This window comes from Peromyscus maniculatus, chromosome X (assembly GCF_049852395.1).
Source record: "Peromyscus maniculatus bairdii isolate BWxNUB_F1_BW_parent chromosome X, HU_Pman_BW_mat_3.1, whole genome shotgun sequence".
Taxonomy (NCBI): Eukaryota; Metazoa; Chordata; class Mammalia; order Rodentia; family Cricetidae; genus Peromyscus; species Peromyscus maniculatus.
The window spans coordinates 100,244,169-100,269,476 of NC_134875.1; the positions used below are offsets into that span (position 1 = coordinate 100,244,169).

Here is a 25,308-nt window from a genome sequence, read left to right on the forward strand (position 1 = left end):
GCTGCTAAAATAATGACATGCATTATGTTTCCATATTAAAGTTTATGAAGGTTTTGAAATACAACTGGGAAGTATTCGAGAATGCATATATGGGAAAACACTTGTCATCAGAGCTGAGCATACGTGCAAGAAAATGTGATTCATCATTCCAGAGTATCAAAAGAGACAATTCACATATATTTGTCTGTGCTAATTTCTAATATTCTAAGGTTAACTTTTATCTTATTTTAGGCATTCTGATAGTATAAGTTTAAGTAAATGTGTCTGTCCAAAATTGCCACATTCATCAATAACAGTAACCTTGGGTAAAATCAGGAATTTTTACCTTATTTTTAGAAAAACAATGTGGCAATCTGCTCACATATTTCAAATGTCATTTGTATGATGGTATAAATTCCTGGTATGTTCTCATAAGACAACACTATTAGCTTGCTCCAGGAATGTTTTCTTAGGTGGTATAAATAAATTCTTATGAATGAAACCCAAATATTTTACATACTTTACAACATATTTAAATTGGAAACTGATATTGATCATGGTCTCAACATCCTTAATAATCCTTTGATCCCCTATACAAAACATATGAAAATGCATGAAAAGACATTGGAAATAAAATACGCAAAAGAGCAAGTAATCATTCAATTTCTGTACCTTTATTCTTTTGAGCATTATGTTGTATTTAAATTTGTTAATATTATAACACTAGAAATTATTTCTCACCTGACCAATTTAAAAAAACCCACAGATAGTGAAAAAAAATAATCTGGACTTCTTCCAGAACCATTTCATGTTATGGAAATAAGAAAGTGCCCATGCATTTTTTGCCCAACGTTGGGTTAATTTTATGAGGTTCGTTTCCTATCTATTCTTTCCTATCCATATTACCAGTTATAGCTTGTTACTACCATTTTTAGACGAAAGGTTATGAAAGAAAATTTGGATTAGTCCTCAAGGAAAAAATGAATATTTAAATGTAATCTGTTAGTAATGGGAGACTGAATAAACTATTGCTATTCGTAAGAGAATAACTATAACATAAAATTTGAATAATGACACATCATCAATGTGTCCAGTGAATGGTGTATAGGGTCCTTTTAAAATGACTATCATGGTAGTATTCCTTCAGATTTTAATGATGCTTTGTCATTTGAAATACCATAAGTTTTGAAAGGGTAGAAACTGGAATACCCCAAATTTAAAGATTACAATCTTTCAATTATCATCATAGGGCCACAGTTCACATGCATATAGTGTCCAAATGTATTTACAATACCTATTCGTGATACTTTAAATTATGGAATTGTTGTTCACCTTTGCTGATACTCAGTGAGAATAACTCACTGTTCAACATGAATTGATAGCTAGAAAATACATGCTTAAAGTAACGCTTTTCACTAACTTGATATCAAAATAACCCGTCTGTCTGTGGTTAGATTTACATGTTTTGCTCCACCTGCTTCTTTGCTTGTTCATCATCTGTTCACATACTCAAATAGAAGAGTTTCAAGGGCTCGGTATGTGGTTCCTGTGACACTGTCCCAATGCTTCTTCCATAATTAATAAATTGTTTTTTGAAGCCCCGTGTCTTTCACATTGTTACATTTAGCTGTGAACTTATTCTTGATTTCCAGTCTAAATTTCCCAACGGCTAACCCATTTCTTGAATTCAATATATCTGGAACTGAACTCATTATCTTTTCTTCACGGTCTGTCTGAACCTAATTTACCTAATTTTGTTAAGACCACATTTCGATTCTCAGCTAACCATTCTCAAAACACAAATCATGTTGTTCTTGGATACATTCTCTGATCTTGGCTATCCTTGGATCTAACAAATATCAAATATAAATTAATTGCCTAAGACCCACTTTCTTTGTAGTCCCAGGAATATCAAAGATCTCCAAAGAGGTGTCCAATTCCCTTCCTTACCAAACAGCTACATCCAGTGCACAGTGACCAGGTCAATACGCCCCCCCCCATTAAGCACTGCTGTGATTGTGTTTTGCTGCACATAATCCTTACCCATCTACTAAAAACAAACAAGGCATAGTCTCTAGAATGATAGCCATCTCTTAATCTTTTCTTGATGATCTTTCTATGTTTATTTATGTCTTCCTGATATAGGATTGTTTTTTCGGCCATTTGGTCACTCTGAGTTATTGTCTCTCAAGATTCTTTTTTTTTAAATTTATTTATTTATTATGTATACAGAAGAGGGTGCCAGATCTCATTACAGATGGTTGTGAGCCACCATGTGGGTGCTGGGAATTGAACTCAGGACCTCTGGAGGAGCAGTCGGTGCCCTTAACCTCTGAACCATATCTCCAGCCCAATCTCTCAAGATTCTTATAATACCTCTAATCTAGCAAAGAAAATAAGTTTTTGATTTAAATTCATATATTGAAATTGAGTTTTACACACTAGCTGATGAATCTTAGCCAGCATTTGCTTTTATATTTTCCAGAGCTGGAATATTTCATTTGTAACACTGGGGGAAAATAGACATCTACTTCATGTGAATGGTATGAGGATCAAATGTGTTCAATATTTACCTAACATATAATGAATGTTCAGTGAACATCTCTTATCATTGCAGCTGTGTGATACAAATTAATGCTCAATTTATCTTGCCTCGAATGCTCACCTCTGTATCAGAGCCATTGTCTGGTGTTACTATTTTGGAAATGTATCTAAAGGATAAACAATTCTTGGTTTTATGTTTTTATTTTCCAAAATAATTATAGAAAAAGAATATAATGTAATTCATTCTGATGTTATCATGGAGAAATCTAGGTACCAGGTTGGAAAATGTATCAAACAAGAAAGAAAACTTGATGCAATAGCCTACTGTATTATAGAAAATAGTCTGAAGGAAAATGATAATGTGCTTGTGTTTTGTCCTCTGAAGTTTTTCGTTTCTTTTTTTTTTTTTTTTTTTTTTTTTTTTTTTTTTTTTTTTTTTTTTTCCGAGACAGGGTTTCTCTGTGTAGCTTTGTGCCTTTCCTGGAACTCGCTTTGTAGAGCAGGCTGGCCTCAAACTCACAGAGATCCTCCTGTCTCTGCCTCCCGAGTGCTGGGATTAAAGGCGTGTGTATTTTTATTAGTAGTTATTTGGAGAAATAACTTCAGAATCAGTGAGACAAGATATACTATCTCTTAAAATAGGTTTGTTTTTTTATATCTTGAGTTATTTCTGCTATGGAATAGGTACTCCAAACTATTATTTTCTAGACAAGTAAGTAGACATTACTATAGCACTGAAATGGCATAGCAGAATGAATGTTGTAAGGAGTTTAGTAAGATATATATATATATCTGCTTGAGATCAAATCCATAGTATTTTACATGGTACTCAAACTCTCTACCCTGAGCTATTTGTCTTCTAAGATGCACAATTTCCAAACAGAAAATTGAAAACATCTAATTGGTGCACTGCAATTCATATGAAAAATATATCAACAATGGGATAAAAGATACAAAGAGCATGATATCATATACAAAAAGTAAAACCCAAATTAAAACAACAAAAAGCTACCAACAATTAAGTACTAATGTAAAAATACTTTAGACAACACTACTACAAAAATGAATACAAATTCACACAAACAGTAAAAACTTGAACACTGTTTTTTTGTTTTGTTTTTGTTTTTTTTTTAGCAAAATGCGCAGGGTCTAGACTTCTTGATGTAAAACTACATTTTGTAAAAGACTACTAGTCAGGTTAGAGATTAAAAACTATGACTGTATTTCCAAAATGAATATTCTAAGTGAACAGGTTGAAAGTATTCACAGACTGAACAGTAGGCTAAATAAAGATAAGTTTAGGATTGGGAATTTCTCAAGCTTTGTTAGAAGTAGGAAGTTTTTTATTGCTGAAAATAAATAGACACTAAATAGTGATGCATTAGGTCATATATATAAATATGGCCATTTTAAAATGAGTATTATCTTAAAATCTAACACCTCATGATGAAATATATTCTCTAAGTTCAAATAAAGTGTTCTGAGTAGTGTAGCTCAATAGAAATACATTGAAAGTTATAAATGCAATTTAACATGATCTAGTTGCTATATTAAAAGCAAAAATTGGATAAAATTATTTTATTATGAATAAATGCAAGAAATTATCTTCCAATATTTAGCAATATTTTATTTCATTAATATGTCCAAAATTTTATCTTTTAAACAAAAAAATAGTTATATTTTACATTATCTATTTAAAAACAAATATTCAAAATGTAGGCATGTTTTATAGTTATACTAAATCTTAATTTAGATTACTCAATTTTGGATTATCTGTAGACTCTAATTGTTAGTGGAGATTTGTACCCTTTTAGACATGCCAATTGGTAAGATTTAGTATTCATTATTAACTATAAAGGTACATATGGAATACTATCTCATCAATAGTATTCAAAATGAAATTTTTAAAATTTTTATGGGGTTACTTACATATTAGTCATAAAGCATCAGTCTCACCCACATGCATTTTATTATGTTTTATACTTTAGATCATATTTTTGAGCAAAATCTTCTAAGTAACCCTTTAGATGTGAGACATTTTAAGTGGATTTTCCCTGGAATGTCATTTATTTGTGATCTTAAACAACTTTCTCACTATCTCTTATATATGAATATACTATTATCTAACCAATACACTTATCCACAATAGATTTTTCAGTCTTTGAATTTAGCAATACCTCTTGTATCAGTCTGCATTTTGCATAGCAAATATGATGTCCTTTTTTATATGAAAAGGATGCTTATTACATAAATTACTAGTTTAAGACTAATTGTACATTGATTTATCATGATCATTTTTACAATTAAGTTGATGATAAATAATCAATCCAATTATTTCAGCTATTGGTAAGAAGAGACCAGCCATTAATATGCATGTGATTACTACTCTCTCTCTATAAAAATTTGGAAAAGCCTAATTGTTGCCCTTTATAATTTACTAGTTCACCATTATTGTATGGCTTTGAATTCTAATGAGGAAGACATTTTTACTAAGCAGTGAAAGTTTTTAATTCCATGCTTTCATTGTCCTTCATCCTTTTGAGTTATTATGCTGACTATTGGAAGAAATGGATAACATGGAAGTTCCAATTGTTTCAAAGCTCACTTAGACCTTGGCATGGTGATGCACACCTGCACTCTGAGTACATTGGAGGCTGAGATAGAATTGCTAGTTGGGATCAGTCAGAGCTACATAATTAAGCAATGACTCATAAGACAACAAGAAAAATGTATGAGTAAATAAATAAACTTATAAATAAGTTCAGCTCATGGTACCAAGATTATAATTTTAGCTTTTCAAAATCAAATTATGATAAATTGTCTATGGCATTTGAAGGCAATGGTTGAAAATCATCTTAATTGTCAGGTAAAATACTTTTATTTACTTAAAGAAAATTTGTGATCACAGTAAAAATAGAATCATAATTATGTCACATTATGTTAGACAGTGAACACAATATATATTTTAGAATATATAGAAAATAATACAAATGAAGTTATAATGAAATCAGAGAAGCATATAGTAATTATTACTTTGCGCAATTTAATCTTTTACTTACCTTTTTATTTTAAGAACTTTAGCATGACCGTGCAGTTACACAAAAATACATAGAAGATAGAACATAGAAAACTTTAATAAACAGATAAATGGACACAAAAGAAGAGACAGAGAAACTGAGAAAGACAACACTTTGTTTTCCTTGATATTTTAATATTCCTTTAAATTGCTTAACAACTATTCATTGTGCTTTGTTGAAAAGTTGAAGGATTGACGAGACTTAAGGCTCTATTGAAGCTTTGGCATTAATGGTAAATTATATCACAAGCCAACAAAGAACAAAAATAAACTGAATGAAAGGAAAATCAATTACAAACTGTTTTATTAAATTTTGAAAGCATTTATAATCATTTAGTTATACTTGATTGATAATAAAATATTTGCTTTCTTTTGGTTAAATATTACTTCAGCCTATACATATACAATAGCATAATAATGCATGTGTTTACACAGATAGCATTGTAAACATCTGTTAACTTTGACTATGGAATCTCAGCCATCATAATAAAAGCACTAGATGTGAACACACACTGGAATCTAAGCTGAAAATAAATAATCCAAGTGCTACAGTTTAGTTTAAAATTCCTTCAACTCAATCAATATGTTTTCATTTTGCACGTTTGAAATCGTGTTTATCATTTCAACAACTAAATGAGAAATGAAGGAAAAATTAGCTAGTAACAATTAAGTGGTTTTAAGGATCACTAACATTTTTCAACAGAGAAGAGACTAATGACATGATATGGACAGTAATTTCAAATATTCCTGTCTATTGAGGAAAGAAAACTTACAAAGATAAACAAGATTCTTTAAAAATCTTTATCATGTTAGAAGAAATATTACCGAATTAATAATTTATGGGGTAACTGACTTTTTAAATTTAAATTTAAGCTATGAGAAAACTTATGAAAAAGTTGGATTAAATTATGCAGGGCTCAAACTAGCATCATTCACTGGTTGAATTGGTTTGGTAATAGATATGGTAATTTATGTGTAAGTACCAACTTATTTTGAATGCTCTATTGATGAAAGTATGGCTAAGTTGTAAAGCTCGCTAGGAGGATTGTCCAATACATTTCTATTAATTTTTAAGATGATGAAATAAGCTTCTGAGTTACCCACTTCATAACTGGTTAAAGAGTGGTTGTATAAGAAATTGGTAGATCAAGTATAATTGGCTACTTTTGTGTAAAGTATTACTGGAAGTACTTCTCTTTTTCCTAACTGTGAGGGTTCAGTAGTGCCAAATGAGACAAGAAGAATTTAACTCTAAATTATACTGCAAGGTTTGATGGGGCTAGGTAAATTAAATGTAAAATCACAATATTTTGGAAAACTGTATTTTCAACTTTCTACATTCTATCTTCTCAGGCAATCTGTTTAGGTTTTTGTGATTTTAAAAGAAAAAAAGTGCACTAAAGTTACCATTTGAAATAAAATTAGATATATTCATGCTAATATATCATACATCAATCATAATAATTTTCTAACATAAACAGAAGTAAGAGATTAAGTAAGAGAAAAAACAGAGTATTCTGAACAAAAGAACTGAGATCTAAAAATTTCTAACCAGGCTGGCTAAGTGTGAGAACTTTGAGACTATAGAGCCTCTTTCATAACCTCATATAATTATCTAATAGTCTGTTGTTCAAAAATGACTACTTTTGAATGCACTTACACTAATTGGGAAATTTATTTTTCTTTTCAAGTTACTATAATCAGTAATCAACAAATAGCTTTAATTAGAATAAATACCGTGTTAATAAACCCAAGTAGTTGTATCAAAAGAAAGGGTTCACTATATTCAACTACATATCAGCATTCAAAATATTTAAACTAATTATAAGAGATTCATTATCAAAATTTAAATATAATTAACTCTGCTGACTGGGTAGTCAATTACAAATGTGAAATAGTGTTATTAGAATAGAAATTGCGAAAATTCGTTCAATTCTTATTCATTTCAGTCAAATTTAAATAACATGTGTATTATATAGTTTGAAAATGAACCTGTAATTATCTCTAAAGATATTAATTATAGATAGTGTATATTGAACAATATCTTCAGCTTTTCCCTATAATTTTCATCTACAAACATTTTATTTTCTTTGTAGAAACTTAAGTTGAGTATATATTTATATAACATAAATAATTGTCCCTAATTATGCACTTTGGCCATTTTTCTGTCAGAAGAGGTGCGATATTAGATTGCAGATTGGGGAAAGATCAGTATATTCATATTAATAAACTGATAACAGAGGTTAAGTTTTAGTTAAAATTACTAAGTCTATGAAATCTTAATTTGACATCCCAGATCATGTAAGCTGTGTTGTTTATTTCACACTGATGTTAAGGAGATACAAAATATCAGTCTAATGTGCTTGTCAATTATTTACCACACACAAAACTATGTTTTAAGGAAGTCAAGTGTTTCATTGTTTGTGTATGGTCTCCTTTACATTATATAGAAAATTTGTCACCTGTCTCATTGATTATCTCAAAACCTATTGTAAATATCTAAAAGTTTCTGATCTGCAGAAAGATTCATTTTATATCTGCTGATGGTGATTGAATATCAAAAAACCTGACACATATAATTATTATGGCAATAAAACAATGAATATTTAAACACATGAAGTCAGATTTTCCAGATCTAATTTTACTCTTACAATACATATCTAGAAACTGCTGGATAAATTTTGGTTAGGAGTTTCAAGGTCCATATGGAATTTAAGGAACATGGCATAAATATATCCTATAGCATGTAGTCTTAGTGAATAACTAAAGACAGGGAAAATAAGTTCATTCACTCTTTTAAAATTATTTACTTATCCATTTCAGGGCCAACATGTAAATTTTCCAGAACTCAGAAGAATAAAATATTGTAGATACATAGGAGTCATATGCATATATTTTACAATATTTTTCAATAAAACGAAATAACTGCCTATGTTAATAGGACAGAGCTTTATGAAGTATAGTTAAAACTCTTATGAAAATATTGAAAATGGGAATCATATCTTGATGCATATTTAATTATTGGATTTCATACACAGTCTTTCTTAACCAATCAGTTTGGAATTCTAATTAATCATTTAGCTCCCATCTTAATGATCTCAAAGGCAAAATTTCTGCTAGTTCCAAATGCTGCTAACTAGATAGTTCTGGAGGTAGGCTCTCCTAGTATATTTACATTAGTGTCATCCTGAAAATTGTTAATAATATAAACTTTCAGGTTTCCCTACTTTCAATGAACAAGTATATCTCAGTGTGGAACCTTTGTATTCTGGGTTTTATAATCTCCCATTGCATACAAAAATTTGAGAGTTCTCTCTCAATTAAGACTTCTTTTGATTCCCATAAATATTATTTGAAGTCCACGTAGCTCATACAGACTGTTGTGATACCTTCCTGTCTGGCTTCCCTAATTCTTGACACTATTCAGTTGTGTTCTCCTCACATACTAGGGCACTAATCTTTCAACAATGAGTGAAACAGAACCATTACAAAATCCTCATTGCATGCTAAATTAAGCACAATCTATTAGTCTTGTTGTCATGACCTCTTTATACTGTGTTTTATCATCCACAACTAAGCTTCATGCTCCATACCCTCTATCTCATAAGGAATCTTAATTTACTCTCTACTAAACATTGTATATTGGAGTTTTTTTTTTAATTGGCTTATCCAAAACGGTTATCTCCTCAAAGCTTTTGGAATGACTGCTAAATTCACTTACCATGAAAATGACTCTCAGCCCAGTTTTCACATTTATATCCTGAATGTAACAGTAGGTTACTTAAATCCATCACATATGAGCTAAGGATAGTGTCACCACAGGACCAAACATTGTGCTCTGAAAATAGTGTATGGCTGATGAGAAGTCATCTAGACAATTCCTTTATTCTCTATTCTATCTTCATTAATTCTTTAAGACCCACCAAAACAATCATTTCTTCAAATGCTAATTCCCCTCCCTTTTAGTTGGCTTCTAGAAGAATGAAGAGAAACAGATTTCCTAAGCGACAGCATTAAGAAGTAACTTATTTTTGTCTTTCCAGTCTCTTTGCTATTCATCTGTTTCATGGCACCTTCTGTTCCTAAAAGCACCCCCCTTGACAAACACCTTGTCTTTTAACTCAGATGCTCTAAAGCAAAGAAAGTTAAGCCAAGCTATCATTTCTCTCTCTTTTTTTTTTTTCAAATTTGCCGTGTTCTTAAAGGGTGCATGGTTTGATTTTATAATTATGGCCTACTCCCTAAAACTACCATGTCCTTACACTAATCTCAGAATGATTAAGAAATATTACAGGTTCCCAACATCTTGAATATTTGATCAATTTAAATAACTAGAAAGAGGTAGCATTTTAAGTATTTTAAGTGTTATATTTGGTGTGGTAGAACTTTCTAGTAATTTTAAGTCTATTTGATTACCCTTTAGACTAGTTTTTGCAAAAAAAAAAATGGCAAAGACATGTCTTCTTAACTCCAGTCCACTCTAGCAGAAACCAGAAAGAGAAAAAAATTACTCTTCTTTCCTTTGTTCATCAGTGGTTATCTTAGTTCTCAAAATTTAAGAACTAAGTAGTGGCTCAATATATCTAACAAAATAATAACTATTGATATACATTCTTTTTCAGCATTTCAAAACTTTATTACAAATATTTATTTCTACTTATATACTTCTTATCTATATACATTTATCCACATGGCAATGTTGAAGTTAAAAGAAGACTAGCATGATCTTTGTGATTTGATATATTGCCAAGGATGCACTGAGATTTAAATTGGAAACATGCCAAATTACACAATTAGTAATATATTTAGCTATTTACCAAAGTAATAGGGGAGTTTCAACATAAGAACTTCCTTCTCATCATGTTGCCCCATCCAGGTCCAGTATCAATTGAGAATCCCAGGGCTCACTGTTTTGACTTAGAATTTCTTATGATATACAATCTGTGTCAGAAGTATGGCAGTATGCCTTTCACTAGTCATTACTCAACAGAGCATTGAAGAATAATCAGTGACTTCTCATGATAATCTTTGCTGTACTTGTCCTTATAGTTGAATGATAAAAAGCTAGCCTAAAATTAATTTTTACATTCAGTTCATAATATCCTTCAGTATCAAATGACTTTCATGTTTCATTTATCACCAAAGATTTGTCATAAGTTATACTTGTTTATGAGAACATCTACCTAGGGAAGCAACTACAATCTCAAACATGCAAGTAATCTGGTTTTGACATCTAATATCATGCTGACACTATTAGAATCCTACTCTATATGCAAAATTATATATGTCATTAAATATCTTAAAGATGCAATTTATCGAGACAAAAATATTGAAGTGTCCAGTTCAAAAGTTATATGATTTTGGATTGACCTACTTTGAAAAATTTAACACCATATTCTGCTTGAGCTCAATCATAGAAAGAAAAAAATTTAAAGGATATAATCTCACCCTATCTAGTAATGCCACGATTTGATAAATTATATATATATATATATATATATATATAACTTTGAATCATTATTTTTGAGGTTCAGGGTAATTTTCCTTTTTTTGTGGAGACACAAAGATGTGTAGTACTACACATGAGCTAGAAGTAAAAAGAGGTCTTGAACACTTACAACCATTAAAGTATATATATCTTTAAAACTGTGTTCATTTTCTTATATATCAAATTTCCAGAAATTTTACTTGAACATATAAGTTTATGATTATTTTTTAAAAAGACAAATGAAATTCTATTTTTTTCTTTTACTTTTGCAACCTACAGATACACTGCTGTTCCAAGTACATCACTGCAGAGTCTGCGTGGATATTGAACTTTGTTACATTTCATATTTTTCTGTGACAGCCATGCTGGTAAAAGCAATTTAAATCTCATTGTGCTGAAGGCCTATCATTTTGAAGACTATGGCCTTCTATAAAGATTACTTTAAATTTAATTGTTTACCAAGAAATATATCTTTGTTGGATGCAACTCTACAATGTGGATTTTTTACTAAAAAAATAAATCTTTATTGAAAAAATAACTGGAAAATGTACTACCTTCTACAAGAACAGACTTTTAGAGATATCGTCTATCTCCAGCTCATTGGCAAAGCTAGCATTGTTTCCTACTAGAATTATTAGTGTTTTTTGAAATTTTCCTTGGACAGGTTTTAGTATTAAGCATAATTTTATGATTGCAATTTGTTTGGTTTTATGTTTATAAGCAGATATTTTTTAGAAAATATTTTTACACCCTTGCATCTGCACAATTCCCAGCAAATTGGAAACTCAATATTATTTCTTGGCACAACAAATATAAAAATAATCAGACATATTCTATATCTGTGAGTTTAGTTTTATCGTGATAAAGCTTAATTATCTTTCCATAACAGTATCAACTCTATATCTGGTCATTTTTGTAATTAAGAGTAAACAGGAATACTCTGTGAAATAAAATTTGATTGCTTTATCAATATATATGTTAAGCTATTGATTTGGAATAACTTAGGTTTTACTTGGAAGAATGAATAACATATGAGATTTGAATGTCCAATTTGATCCATGATGTGAAAATCAGTACTCATAAGTTCAGGCAAAATATAAAAAAAAATTATTTTGAAATCTTGGTTAAGAATCTCACTTAGAGAAAAGTATTAAGTTTATTGTGGAGGATGAACTCTCCCTTTTTTCAATGTAGTATCTGGGAGCCACATTCTCATAGCATAATTTACCTAAAATTACATCCACATATTCTTTTGAATATCCTGTAGCTTAGGAGTTTATCAAAATTGTATATTCTTGATGGGAACAACACAAAACTGAGTGACACAGTAGCACAATAGCATTTTTGGTTATTGAAATAAAGACCCTCAGTTAATTTTGTTAAATACACCATGAATATAATCAGAAGTAATGGCAATTGCTATTTAAGTAGCAGAGTACAATCTTTAAAAAGTATGCACACACAAAAAAAAATTTAAGAGCACGTCTTATGTTTTTTCAAGTTATGCACTGCATATTTTTGGAAAGTGAATTTTTAGGATAATTGATGGTACAAATTATTTATAATTTCTGATACTACATTTTATATATTTTGAATCATACCTAAATACATATATATATATATATATATATATATATATATATTCTGACTTTGCAATGCCTTAGAAACTTTAGCAATTATAAATATATATATATTTATAATTATATATATATATATAATTTGATGACCATATTTATGAAAATAGTTAACACATTCTCCAATTTTTCTACAAATCAATAAATAGGCAAATCATCAGATATAATTCATCTCTGTGTGTTTAGTTTTACTGTGATGATAAAGTATAGTTATCATTTCAGAACCCTAACACAATCAATGTCAATATGATATGTAGCAATTTTTATTAATTAAGAGAAATAAGGAAAAACTTAAATTTTTAATCAATACATATTTCTTTTCTCAGTTATATTGATTCCATGACTTAACTATATTTATAAATATGTGCTTCTTTTATACATATTTTATATTTGCATGTGTTCCATATTATATTGAAAAAATGTATCAGACTACATTGGATACATTTTCAAATAATTTCTTGCATTTCAAATCTTCACCAAAACATTGACATTCTATAATCCTGTATTTACATATTTTGGCATTCTACTTAATAGTTTTTTTATATCCATTACATGTTATATAAATATGAAGATTATCATGCAAAAAAACATACTCCTCAGTTCTTCATTAAATAGAATAAAGATAAATAGGCATACAAAACTACAGAAATATTGAATTTAAGTTTCACACTCATTTGCTTTCACGGCTTGAGCATTTCAGCATAACCAAATGATTTCGTCACAGTGTTTGCAATTAGCATGAACAAATAATATACACAAATGTGCATAACAAGTAAAGAGGTACAGATATCCTAGATCATGCAGATGTACAAGGCCTCATGGTGGATATTTGATATGCATTACACACGAGCAATATTATATTTAGAAATTTATTTCAGTAGTGCTTAGTATAGATAGATGCCTTTTTGTGCTTTTTCTTTCTTTCTTTTTTTTTTTGACCTGTGGCATGCTCTGTTAATTTATTGTAGGTGACCCCTGAAAGTACAAATGTAAACCATTGCAGCGTGCAGTTCTAGCATAGCTGTGGCAGGAAAAGTGTGACAGAAAGAAAGCTATAGAGAAAGGAAGAGAGAGATTTATCTCCGTAATAGTCAGTGGTAAATTTTCCTTAAGTGTATTTTGGCCTTCTTACTCCTTTTGAAAACCTTGTTGTGGGGATTTCTTGATCCCTTCAGAGTACTGCATAACCTTCTCAAGAGATCATTTAGCACAAGTTTCCACCTTGGAGTAGATCTTCCTACCTTTCCAGTCTTAATTCTGTGAGAAATGGCTGCAAATCGACGGTTGAGCTCGGAGATTTGAGGCTCTACTATTTTCCTACAGTGGTCACCTCTGTTTGCCATCAAGTTTGCTGCCTGGTCACGTGTGGAGTCCACCTTTGGGCGGATGTCGTTCATTTCGGCCTTTAAACGCTATATTCCATGAGCAAGAAACAGGGCTTTAAGTTAGTAATCAAAGTTGGAGCAGACACAGAGGAAGAGAGAGAGAAATGGAGGGAGGGGCAGAGGAGAAAAGGGAGGGGAAGACATGACAAGGAGAAAAGTGGGCATACATGCAGAAGAACAGAGTGAAATAATAAAACCAATTTCAATTAAGAGTGACCATAGAATGAATCTTTGTAGTAGAAAAAATACTACCCTAGTATTCTTATTATATTCATATATATATATATATATATATATATATATATATATATATATATATGTATGTATAATCTGTCTATTTGGTCTAAGGAAGGATAATGGGAAATGTCCTGGCTTCTAGTTATTGTCTGGAAACAAGCTTATTATTATTCATTTAGTCTTATTTTCTATTATCCTTACTCAAATTAATAGTTATGGCACCACTGAATTATGTGCTCAGGAGGGAAAATAACCAATGCACATGTTTATATAGTTTTCTGATACTTCTGAGATCTTCTTTCTTTTCTTAAATATCATGGAAAAGGTTGATTCTCTAGTGCATAAATATCCTGCATTGTTTATAAAAGGAGGAGTACTGCATATAAACCAAGCAGCCAAAGGGCCCATATGTCAAATATCCAGTTTATATTATATCAAAATTTTTACATGAACTTTACTTTCATTATAATCAATTATGAATTAAAACTACAGAGTATAACATAAATCCATATCAAGATACAATCCAGACAATGAGGTAAATATGTTTGAGATATACTAGAATGTCTTTAGTACTTTATTAAAACAGGCAAATTCCATGGCACAAAAGAGAAAATAAGCTGATTATGGTGGTGTATAGCTATGAACCCAACAGTCTTGAAAGACTGACAGGAAGTTTGTAAATTAAAAGATAATATGTGTTACATAATGACTTCAAGTTACCAGCTTGAATAGTTTAGGAAGATCCTGCTTCAGAAATGAATAACCTACAGAGTGAGATCCAGCAGAGGCACCAAAACAACACAGAGAAACCCTGTCTCAAAAAACAAACAAAAAAAAAAAAGAAGAAGAAGAAGCCTGCCATGGCCATAGTTTAAAAATAAAAATAAAATGAATAACCAAAATAAAGACAGAAATGATAATAATAGTTAAATTTTTAAGCAGTAATAATAATCACACATTAATTAAAACTTCACACATGGCAGCAGTGGCTCATGCCTTTAATCCCAGTGCTCAGGAAGCAGAGGCATGCTGATCTCTGTGAGTTCGAGGCCAGCCTGGTCTACAGAATGAGATCCAGGACAAGCACAAAGAAAAAAAAAACTTCAACCAAAACCATAGTCAATTATTAATTTAAATAAGTTCTGTAAAAAAAATCAAGTCTTTTAAATTGATTGAGAAAGAAAATAACATCAATTAGAGATAAAGTGTTAAGAAGATATATTTTTACTTCATATATCTTGTATAAATCATGTTTTAAAGCAAAGTTTCAGCTGATCTTGTGACATAGAACAAAGGATGCCTGGATAATAAGTTTAAATATGAGATATCTTATTGTAAGATGTTGTGTCTATTTATATGTATATTATATAAAACTTGGTTTAAATAAGTTGATGATAATGAACAATGCCATGTTGAATATTCCTTATTCAAAATGCTTTAGAAAGTACTTTATACTTTAGATTTTAGAATATATGAACATGTACAATGTGCTATCTTAATGATTGGCCAATGAACAAACAAAACATAATTTATATTTCATAAACAACTATACATTTAGCTTAATGTTAATTCTGTGTAATATTTTAGAAATTTTTGTACATGAAACAGTGTTGCATGGTATGGTATATTCTACTGTGGAATGATATAAGTATTTAAAACTCTCAGAGTTTGGAGCACTCTGAACTTAGTGATTTTTAGAACAGAGATACTGAATCTACTCTAAGATTGGTATTTGGCACTAGTAGATAAAAAATTAGTATTTAATGTGGGATATATAGATGGATAAGAAATTGTTCATGAAACACGTAAGAATACTGACATTAAAATAAGAATGATTTTAAAGTATGACAGAAAAATAAATCCTTTTAATCCTTTGTGAGCTGAGACTGAGTATACAAAGGTCAGATATGAACTTGGACAAATATCCAAATTATAGAACTCTACAATGTCATTACTTCTTATAAAAGGAGGAAAATATGAAAGAAATGGAGATAGCAAAATGGGAAAGAAAAAGATGAATGATCAAAAGAAGGAAGCAACTCAGAAAGGAAAGAAATAGAGAGGGCTATGCTTTTTTATTAAAGTCTTTGGTATTTCGTACTTTAAACATGATTGTCATAACTTGTGCAGTTTGCAAACTACTTCTCATAATATTTTATTTGCTACCTTAAGAATGTCTTCCTTTTGTTGTGGCTTCTTTTTTTCAGATTCATCCAAAAGTTCATCTGTGTGAATGATCCACTTTGTGATGTGTTGTACATTCTGATCAAAGGTTTCCATGTGTTTCTGGTATTCCTGAATTGTATAGAAACATATCATGTTACTGGTTAGACAAAATTCTTAAAACATTTGTTCTATTTTATAAAAAGAAAAAATGTAGTATTTTAATTTCCTTTAAGTAACATATCAAAAATAGAAAACAGTGTTAAGTATAGACAAATATCTTAGAATTATATTCTAGTATATCAGTATGTATAGAGTGTACTTGAATTAGCAAATACAAATATCATTCCTGAATTATTATTTTCTTTTTTCGATGTTGTTTTTTGTTGTTGTTGTTTTGTTTGCTTGTTGACAAAGAGGAGTGGAAAAGGATTCTGCCTCTTTGCTTACCAACAAAAGATTTAGCCATTCTTCTGCTCTGGAGGTGACAGCTATCCAGTTACTATTCAGAAGACTCAGTTTGTCTTCCACCAAAGTTTCCTTCTTCCCCAACACAGTTTTCAAAGCTTCTCCTAGTTCTGTGACACTCTTCAAGTGAGCCTTCTGCTTCTCAATCTCTTTCTGAGTAGCCTGTAGAAAAAATTAACATTAAGCTTCAAGTAAAACCCCATATATACCATTAAAGTTCGTGAAAGGGTTGTGAGTTTGGTTACTATGCAAAGATTATGTAGGGTCATAAACCTACAACCATGTGTTTATGAGCCATGAACTCTTCCTGTATATATTGTAACTTCATTGCTGGGTATATAGGATGTATATTGTTATACAAATGTAATTGATTTATTACTCATAATTATGCATGTTTAATAACTAAACCTACAGACTTTTAATTTAATTTTGTATGTTTATTAATTTGATCATGCATTAGCTAATGGCAGACAATTTAAGACTCATTTACAAAAAAATACTTATTTTTAGAAGATTAAACAACTATGATTTTATTATTTTTCTACAGCAATATATTCAGCCTTTTGGGGACAAATATTTTTGATACCTCATTAAATTTAATGAACCCTTCTCACAATGTTTTCTAAAGTATAAAATAAAAACACACAAAACATACAAAGAAGAAAAGTCATTTAAAATGAAGCCAATGTCTTAATAACCAAATCCAATGTCAAAACAAGACAAAATTGCTGAGGAATAGCAATAATAAATCAGCATAAGTTCACAAGTAGAATAAAAATTATGCAAGAACAACATAGAAGTGTTCTATGTAAAGAAGATATCTCTATCAGACAGGAGATTTCTCACTCCTAGCTGTTCTCTTTCTGTCTATGTAACACACTAGAATTCCTTATAGTGATCTTTCTCCACACTATCACTCTTGGTCCTTTACTACAGCTTTTGATAGGTCTCAAAGAAATCCAGACAAATGGCTAACTGTAGCACCTATTAACATATCAAATCAGACACTGTTCACCAGGCTCTCCATCGGTACTAATTACAGAGTCCTGGCTCCTCATCACTTCCCACAACTAGCCCCTACCCTAATCATCTCTAGCCTCTAAGCTTTCCTTCCTTTTCCCTACCTTCTCTTTGCTATATAACCTCAGTGATTTTGGCTACTTCTCTCTTGGTTCAGTGTCCACTCTTGGTTCTCTTTGCAATCCTCTCTCTTTTCTTCCTCTCTTACTCTCCCCCATGGTGATATTTTATTTGTGCTGAAATGTGATTTTATTTGTATGTTGCTAAATGAAGTTGCCTGGGAATCAGAGCTAAAAGGAGCCATTTAGCAGAAGTCCAGTGGTGGTGGCACACACCCTTAATCCAATCACATGGCAGGCAGAGTCTCTGTGTGTTCAAGGACACAGCCAAGTGGTGACACGAATTTTTAATTCCAGTATGAACCATAGAGACCTGGAAGTCTGTATAGACAGGCAGTGACAAGGAAGTCATATGGTTGGGTTTAGAGCCAATAAGAAGGCCGAACAGAAAGGCAATTAAAAGACAAGTTAGCCAGGCAGTGGTGGCACACGCCTTTAATCCCAGCACTTGGGAGGCAGAAGCAGGCAGATCTCTGTGAGTTCGAGGCCAGCCTGGGCTACAGAGTAAGTTACAGGAAAGGCACAAAGCTACACAGAGAAACTCTGTCTCGAAAAACCAAAGAGAGAGAGAGAGAGAGAGAGAGAGAGAGAGAGAGAGAGAGAGAGAGAGAGAGAGAGAGAGAGAAGTTAGACATTAGAAGCTCGCTCTGAGGAGAAAGACAGCAAGCTAAAGGCTATTTTCTAGTGCTCTGATCGCTTACGCTTTTAATTCTGTATTTGGCTCGGTGTTTCTTATTTAATAAGACCGTTTAGAATTTCGTCTACATCCCCCTCTTCTTTTCCTTCATGGTGCAGTCTATTCTGTTGGCCTCTAGATGTCCTCTACCTCATATTTATAATAAAATCCCCCTCAACCACACCTAGGCACATTTATGTCCTTAATTTCATTCAGTTTTATTTTTTGATTCTTTCTTTGGACATCAAATCAACAGAAAGAATAAATAAATATGTTTTAAAACACTGATTGAACAACTAAGTATGCAACAAATAATAATTTTCATCTATGAATTTTTATATTTGTGTTTTTCTTCACATTTTAACATTAAAATACTGGTACTGAGGTAACTTGTGCCTGATTAATCTTCCTGCTATGACAGAAATGATTACTTATACTGTAGGTACTATTTCTTGTACATGAGTGAGACTAGCATTTCACAAAATCCATTTGTTCAGATATCAATCATGAGTGTTTATTGTATTCCTCTTATACTCCAGACACTACTGTATAATTGCCACATATAATACTATTAAATGTCTTTTGGAATATGAAAGTAGCAGGTTTGGGCAGACGTTGCTCATTTATTAATGAATATATATGGACTAGATTTCAACTCTTTAAAAAAATCTGTATACTAGTGGCTAAAATATATACTGTAAAAACATACAAGTTGGCTATTGTTGTTCTAGGTATAAAAGATAAAATGATACAGATGAAAAGATTATTCCTGCTTTTATACTCAATTATACTTAGGGTTTTTGTTTGTTGGTTTGTTTGCTTTTCCCTCAAATTGTTATGTGTAAGCGCCTTATATTGATTTTAAGGTGAGGAAAAAGTAAGATTATATTTACTATGTAATATTTTGACCTCTATGATAATTGTATATACTTTTGGAGACATAAGAACAGTGAAATTAGAACTGCATAGGTGATAGCAATGGGTTCATGATGCAGCACAAAATGTTTAGCATGAGTGCAGTGAGCTGCAAGAATATATTATAGAGATTCAGCTGTATATAATAAGGTATGCCTTGACTGACCAAGTAGTACTTCAAGAGGGCAGCCATTTATCATGGAATATTTGGTATTATTCAGGTTTAATATATATCACCTATCTTCTGATATGAAATTCTTGTGTGCTCATATACTAATAGGCCATATGGCAAACAGAAGAAACAGCTCTGACCTATTGCTTTCTTTCAGGTCTAGTAGCATTGAAGAGTGATTAACTCAGGACAATAGGGCTTTTTGCACAAAAAGGACTAGAGCAGAATTCCTGGTGAGAACAGAGTCCTGTGGCCAGAGATGTGGGGAGAACGCAGAGTTTTTGTAGAGTATGGTTCAAGCAAGAAAAATTTCTGAAGACTGTAAGTGGATTTGAATCAGGTCAGGAGAGGAGAAGAAGGAAAGATAGAGGATGAAGGAACAGGGGATGAAGATGAGATCAAAAGCATAAGGGGTTTAGTTATTACTAGGGCTATGAGAGGATAGAATAAGAAGGGACAAAGAGGAGCTGAATGTGAGGATGGAGCTGAAGCATTATAGATAGAATTTTGTCTTAGAGAAAGTGTACAGATGAACAAGCATCATATACATAGACATTTTTTCCTCAGATAACCCTATGCTGGACGTATCCACAGGATTCTGGAAAGGATTTTCTCAGGGAAGACCCCTGGGAAAATTCTGATACATGAGCAGAATTCTACTGAAACAATAATTTCTCCAAATGTTAACATTTTGATGGGTAAAATATGTGAGCAGGTAGATGCAGATATATTAAGAACTAAGTTTGACGATTTCCAGTAAACAAATATACTATTACTTATACACAAAATTGTTAAAAGCTACTGTGGTTTCATTACCATGGTAGAATTGGTATAACCAATTAATTTATTCTTATGAATATTTGCAATGTATTCATGGACAATGTGAAAAATGTGTTCATATCAATTCCTCATAGGTACTAGTGAAGATGATTTTGGAAATGGTGAGGTACATACACTAAAGTGAATACACTTAGTCGTGAATTTACTTTTTGATGGGAAATCTTACTCTGTTGGTTTCTGTTGATATTCTTTTTTTTAACTTTATGCTTATAAAAGGTATTGGAATAATTATCTAATTTCACAGAAACAAACATATAGGCACTATTCTCCAGGAATACAAGACAGGGCTCATTTGGGCTTGAAAATATCATACTATCTTAATTACATGTTTTCCCAAGTTTTCAATGCCTCTGTATGTTTTCTGGAAATTTCTCCATGACAATTATTCTAAGGATAATGTCTATATATAATGGCACAGTGCAGTCATTCAATCCTTTTAAAATAGTTTCTTAAGAAAGTCTACTTACAGTTTATATCTTTACCTAACCACACATTTATGCAAATATGTACTTTACAGGCATTTATTATATTATAATTCTCTTTATTGGGATATTGTAGTAATTTTATTTTAGGCATTATTTATATCTTATGCACTAAAATATAGATGATGGATTGCTTAATAGACTTATAAAAGATATCTTAAAATGTTGGGCAATACAAGTGTATGTGTAACTATCCTAGCATTTCTGATCATGAGAAACTGGGCAATTGAAACAAAATTAAGAGATGGAAATTTATTACATTGGGATTTTTAAATTTCAATTTTATATGTCAATCTATATTTAAATTTAAATTAATTGTGTAGGTGTGTTGTGCTCCTCAAGAGTGCATAATGCAGTCTAATATGCTTTACACATGATTGAACTTTCTATTGATTACTTTTTTGAGACCTTGCATATTATCATGGCTTAAATTGTAGGATATATTTTACTTTTAGACTGTGCAACAGAATAGTATAATGATAAATTAAGGAATAATATAAAGCATTAAATATTGGATTTTATAGCAATGTGTATTGAAATTTTATTAATCATGCATCATCTATTAAAGATTTTCATGAACACAGAATGTGCAGAACAGAAATTATAGCCATAACTCTAATGACAGTGAATAGTGACTTCAATGGCATTTAACAGATGTCCTATTTTCTAAGTAACAGCTGTTTGGTGCATTCATTGTACCAAGTTAATGATCTGCTAGTGATATTTCACTTCACAGATAAATTACTATGCTCTCTTTTAAAAAAAGATATGTAATTTTTCATCAGAATGATAGTGTAACAGATTTTAGAAATAAATAGTTCTCATACTATTGTATTTAAGAGGGTCATAAGATGAGTGAATTATTCCTACAAAATAGGAAAAGAAATTAGATTTCTTTAAACAATGAAAGAGATGTTTTTTTTTTAAAAAAAAAAAAACAACAAAGAACATAATTAAAAGGTTTGGATAAATATCTCATCAGACTGCTTGAAAATCATGTATCTTATATAAGTGATATTTTCCAGTGGTGCTCAACAGTGCAGAATATTATGGTGCTAGCTACATTTGGGCAGACCAGTTAAATGAAAGACTCCAAGAAGGAGTCCACTCATTTGTATATAGTGCAACTTCCCCAGGTAGTTTCTACATGTAGCTAAGAAAACATTGTCAAACAGAAAGACATTTTGAGATGAGATTTTATTGAGTAGTAATAAGCATTACATTTTATAATTGAAGTGGCAAGAAAAAGGTAATTTAGGAAACTAATAATTGTCCTTTATGTTGTGCTGTGGGATGGTCTATATGTTAAATTGCTCTGATTGGTCAATAAATAAAAGACTGATTGGCCAGTGGCCAGGCAGGAAGTATAGGCGGGACTAACAGAGAAGAGAATTGAGGAACAGGAAGGCAGAGAAAGACACTGCCAGCTGCCGCCATGACAAGCAGCATGTGAAGATGCTGGTAAGCTACGAGCCATGTGGCAAGGTATATATTAATAAAAATGGGTTAATTTAAGCTATAGGAACAGTTAGCAAGAAGCCTGCCACGGCCATACAGTTTATAAGCAATGTAAGTCTCTGTGTTTACTTGGTTGGGTCTGAGCAGCTGTGGGACTGGCGGGTGACAGAGATTTGTCCTGACTGTGGGCAAGGCAGGAAAACTCTAGCTACAATGTTGAATTTTGTAAATACTTACCCCTGAAATAAAAGTGAAAAGTAAAATAAGTTGTTCCATGGGTAGCTATGTAAACACTTCCAGGGCCAAAAGTAACTCCATTTCCCCAAATTCTTGTGGCAGTTAGACTTGCAGCTGTGTCCCCACCACACCCCCACCCCCACTACCAAAAGGGGCCATTTATCTTATCACTAGCAGAAGGGACAAATGGCTATCTGTAGTGGCTATTAGCATACCAAAGAGCATGCTGGCCTAGGCTCTTTCTGTATCACAAATAACTCTTATACATTTTATAATCCACACTAGTATCCTGGCTCCTTTCAGCTCTTCTTCTCTCTCCTCCCCCACTATACTAAATGTAGCTCAAGAGCTTCTATCTCCAGCTACTCCTTCTATTTCATAGCCCTGCTATATTAGTTATGCTTCCTATTTTCTCTTCCTGTTTTATGCCTCTCTCTTTTGTCCAGTCTTCATCTTTTTTTGTTGCATCCTCTTTGTCTTCCTCTCAGTCTCTCTCTTTCTCTCCCTCATTCTATCTCTCAGGAACAGTCTGTTGGCCATATTCATTCTAGTACTTTCTGTCTATGCTCTGGACACTTCTACATGTTTCTGGCTATTCTCTTTCTCATATCTACAGTGTCGTCAGTATCAGTTTATACTGACATCAGTTATTTTGCATTATTTAATATGCTAAATATAATTCAATGTTTTCTCTTATTGATTCTGTTAGAGAACTCTTTCTATAAAACAATGTAAATGTACATTACAAAGAAACTAATGGAACCAAAATAGCACAGGACAAGGATACTTTAGGGAATCATGCTTAACTCCTAGGTTTTAGATGGCACTATGAGTTTTGGGAGCTTTTTAAAATGACTCAGATATTTTCAATAATTACACTAAATTAGAATAAATAAAATCTTTTAGTGGTTAAATCAGAAAATTACATAAAATAAACTTTGCTAGAGCTGCTACTTTCTAAAAATTATAATCATGAGTAAATGCCTATTTAATCACACAAATATTTACTTTCATGTGTCTCAGCTAATGCTAAGTAAATTTGTTCATTAATGAGATACTTAGAATTGATTTTCTTATATACAACTAATCAGATTTGTTTTTTAAAGCATTAAAATGTTATTTGATGATTGAGCAAAGTGCTGTTTACCTGTAACCCCAGCATTTGGGAGGCTAAGGCAGAAGGATCATGTGTTTAAAGCTACAGCATATAGAAGACCATGTTGACTATAGAAGAGTGAATTCAAAAAATAAAAGGAAGACATAAATGCTTCTAAGGGGTTGAAGTTGTTATTACAGATAAAAGGAAGAAAACAAGAAGTGGTAGAGACATCTGGGAGAGTTCTGAGTGAACATGCCTCTCAAACTAGACCAAGCAATGTGAGGAGTGGCAGGAGGAGAGGGGGAATGTCAGAAGACCAAGAGGCCAGTAGGCCAAGAGACCAAAAAGGCAAAAGGGCCACATAGCCAATGTAGTCAAAACGGGTTATATAGGAACAGAGGAGCTGTTGGGAAGGGCAGCCCAACCCAGCTTAGTCCCTAAGCTGGAGACTTCAGGGTAGAGGTTGGGGTATGCCAGCCAGGATGCTGTAACTAGGAATGACTGAGGGATGTTGGGGACCCAGCAGCTTTGATATATCAATAGGTACCTCAGCTTTGTCTAGTACAATTTCTGACAAGAAAGTACATTAACTGTGAATGAACTAAGGAGATGGCATGAAGACTCAGTCTGGAGCCATAACTCCGGATTATTCAAACCTCCTGTAACTTTGAGAACTTACCAAAAGGTATTGTGATGTGGAATTTTAATGTGTTTTGTTTTGTTTTGATTTTTGTTTGTTTGTTTGTTTGTGAAGTTAATGCAAATTATACTTCTTTAGAAAACCGAGGAAAAATCTTTATGAGGATTCTAGAATATATTTGTTATAACTTTAAATTACCTCTTGCTTATAAAATGCAACTAGTTGAGTTTCAAATTACTTTCATGTCTAGATCTTGTTCTTTATGCATTGTTATGGAAATCATCTATATTTAAGGCTTCTCCCTTGTCAGAGTCTGTTTTACATTCTCATACTTCTTATGATGAAGTTCCAAATGCCGGTACTTCAGAGTATGACTCTACAGCAATAGAAAATTTACTGAGGCAACTGTTCTAATATCATAGTGATAATGAATCTATGTGACTAGTGTTATTATAAGAAGATTAATTTGGTTTTCAGATATGTCCATAGATGAGACTAATGTGAAGATCAAGAAGTACAACTACTAACAACTTTCTTGACTACTGATCTTGGACCATCAGTCTCCAGAACTATGGAAAGTAAGTTCCACATTTTAAGTTCCTGCTTTGTATAGCCTCCTAAGGAAATCCTGGCCATTGATTGAAACTGATCATTTTGAAAGCAGCAATAAAGATAT

General features: G+C 31.7%; 1 protein-coding gene across 11 annotated transcripts in view; it reads right to left on the minus strand.

The window, feature by feature from the left end:
• Dmd (dystrophin) overlaps positions 1-25,308 on the minus strand; it is a 2,251,111-nt gene that overhangs the window by 1,225,163 nt on the left and 1,000,640 nt on the right. For 10 of the 11 annotated variants that reach the window (XM_076562037.1, XM_076562042.1, XM_076562039.1 and 7 more), the window contains 3 exons: positions 16,957-17,136; positions 16,510-16,638; positions 13,963-14,133 (listed from right to left, as the gene is read on the minus strand). In XM_076562037.1, coding sequence (XP_076418152.1) covers positions 13,963-14,133; positions 16,510-16,638; positions 16,957-17,136 — 480 coding nt within the window. The remainder of the gene's footprint in view (positions 1-13,962; positions 14,134-16,509; positions 16,639-16,956; positions 17,137-25,308) is intronic. The other variant, XM_076562041.1, reaches the window with a different exon arrangement.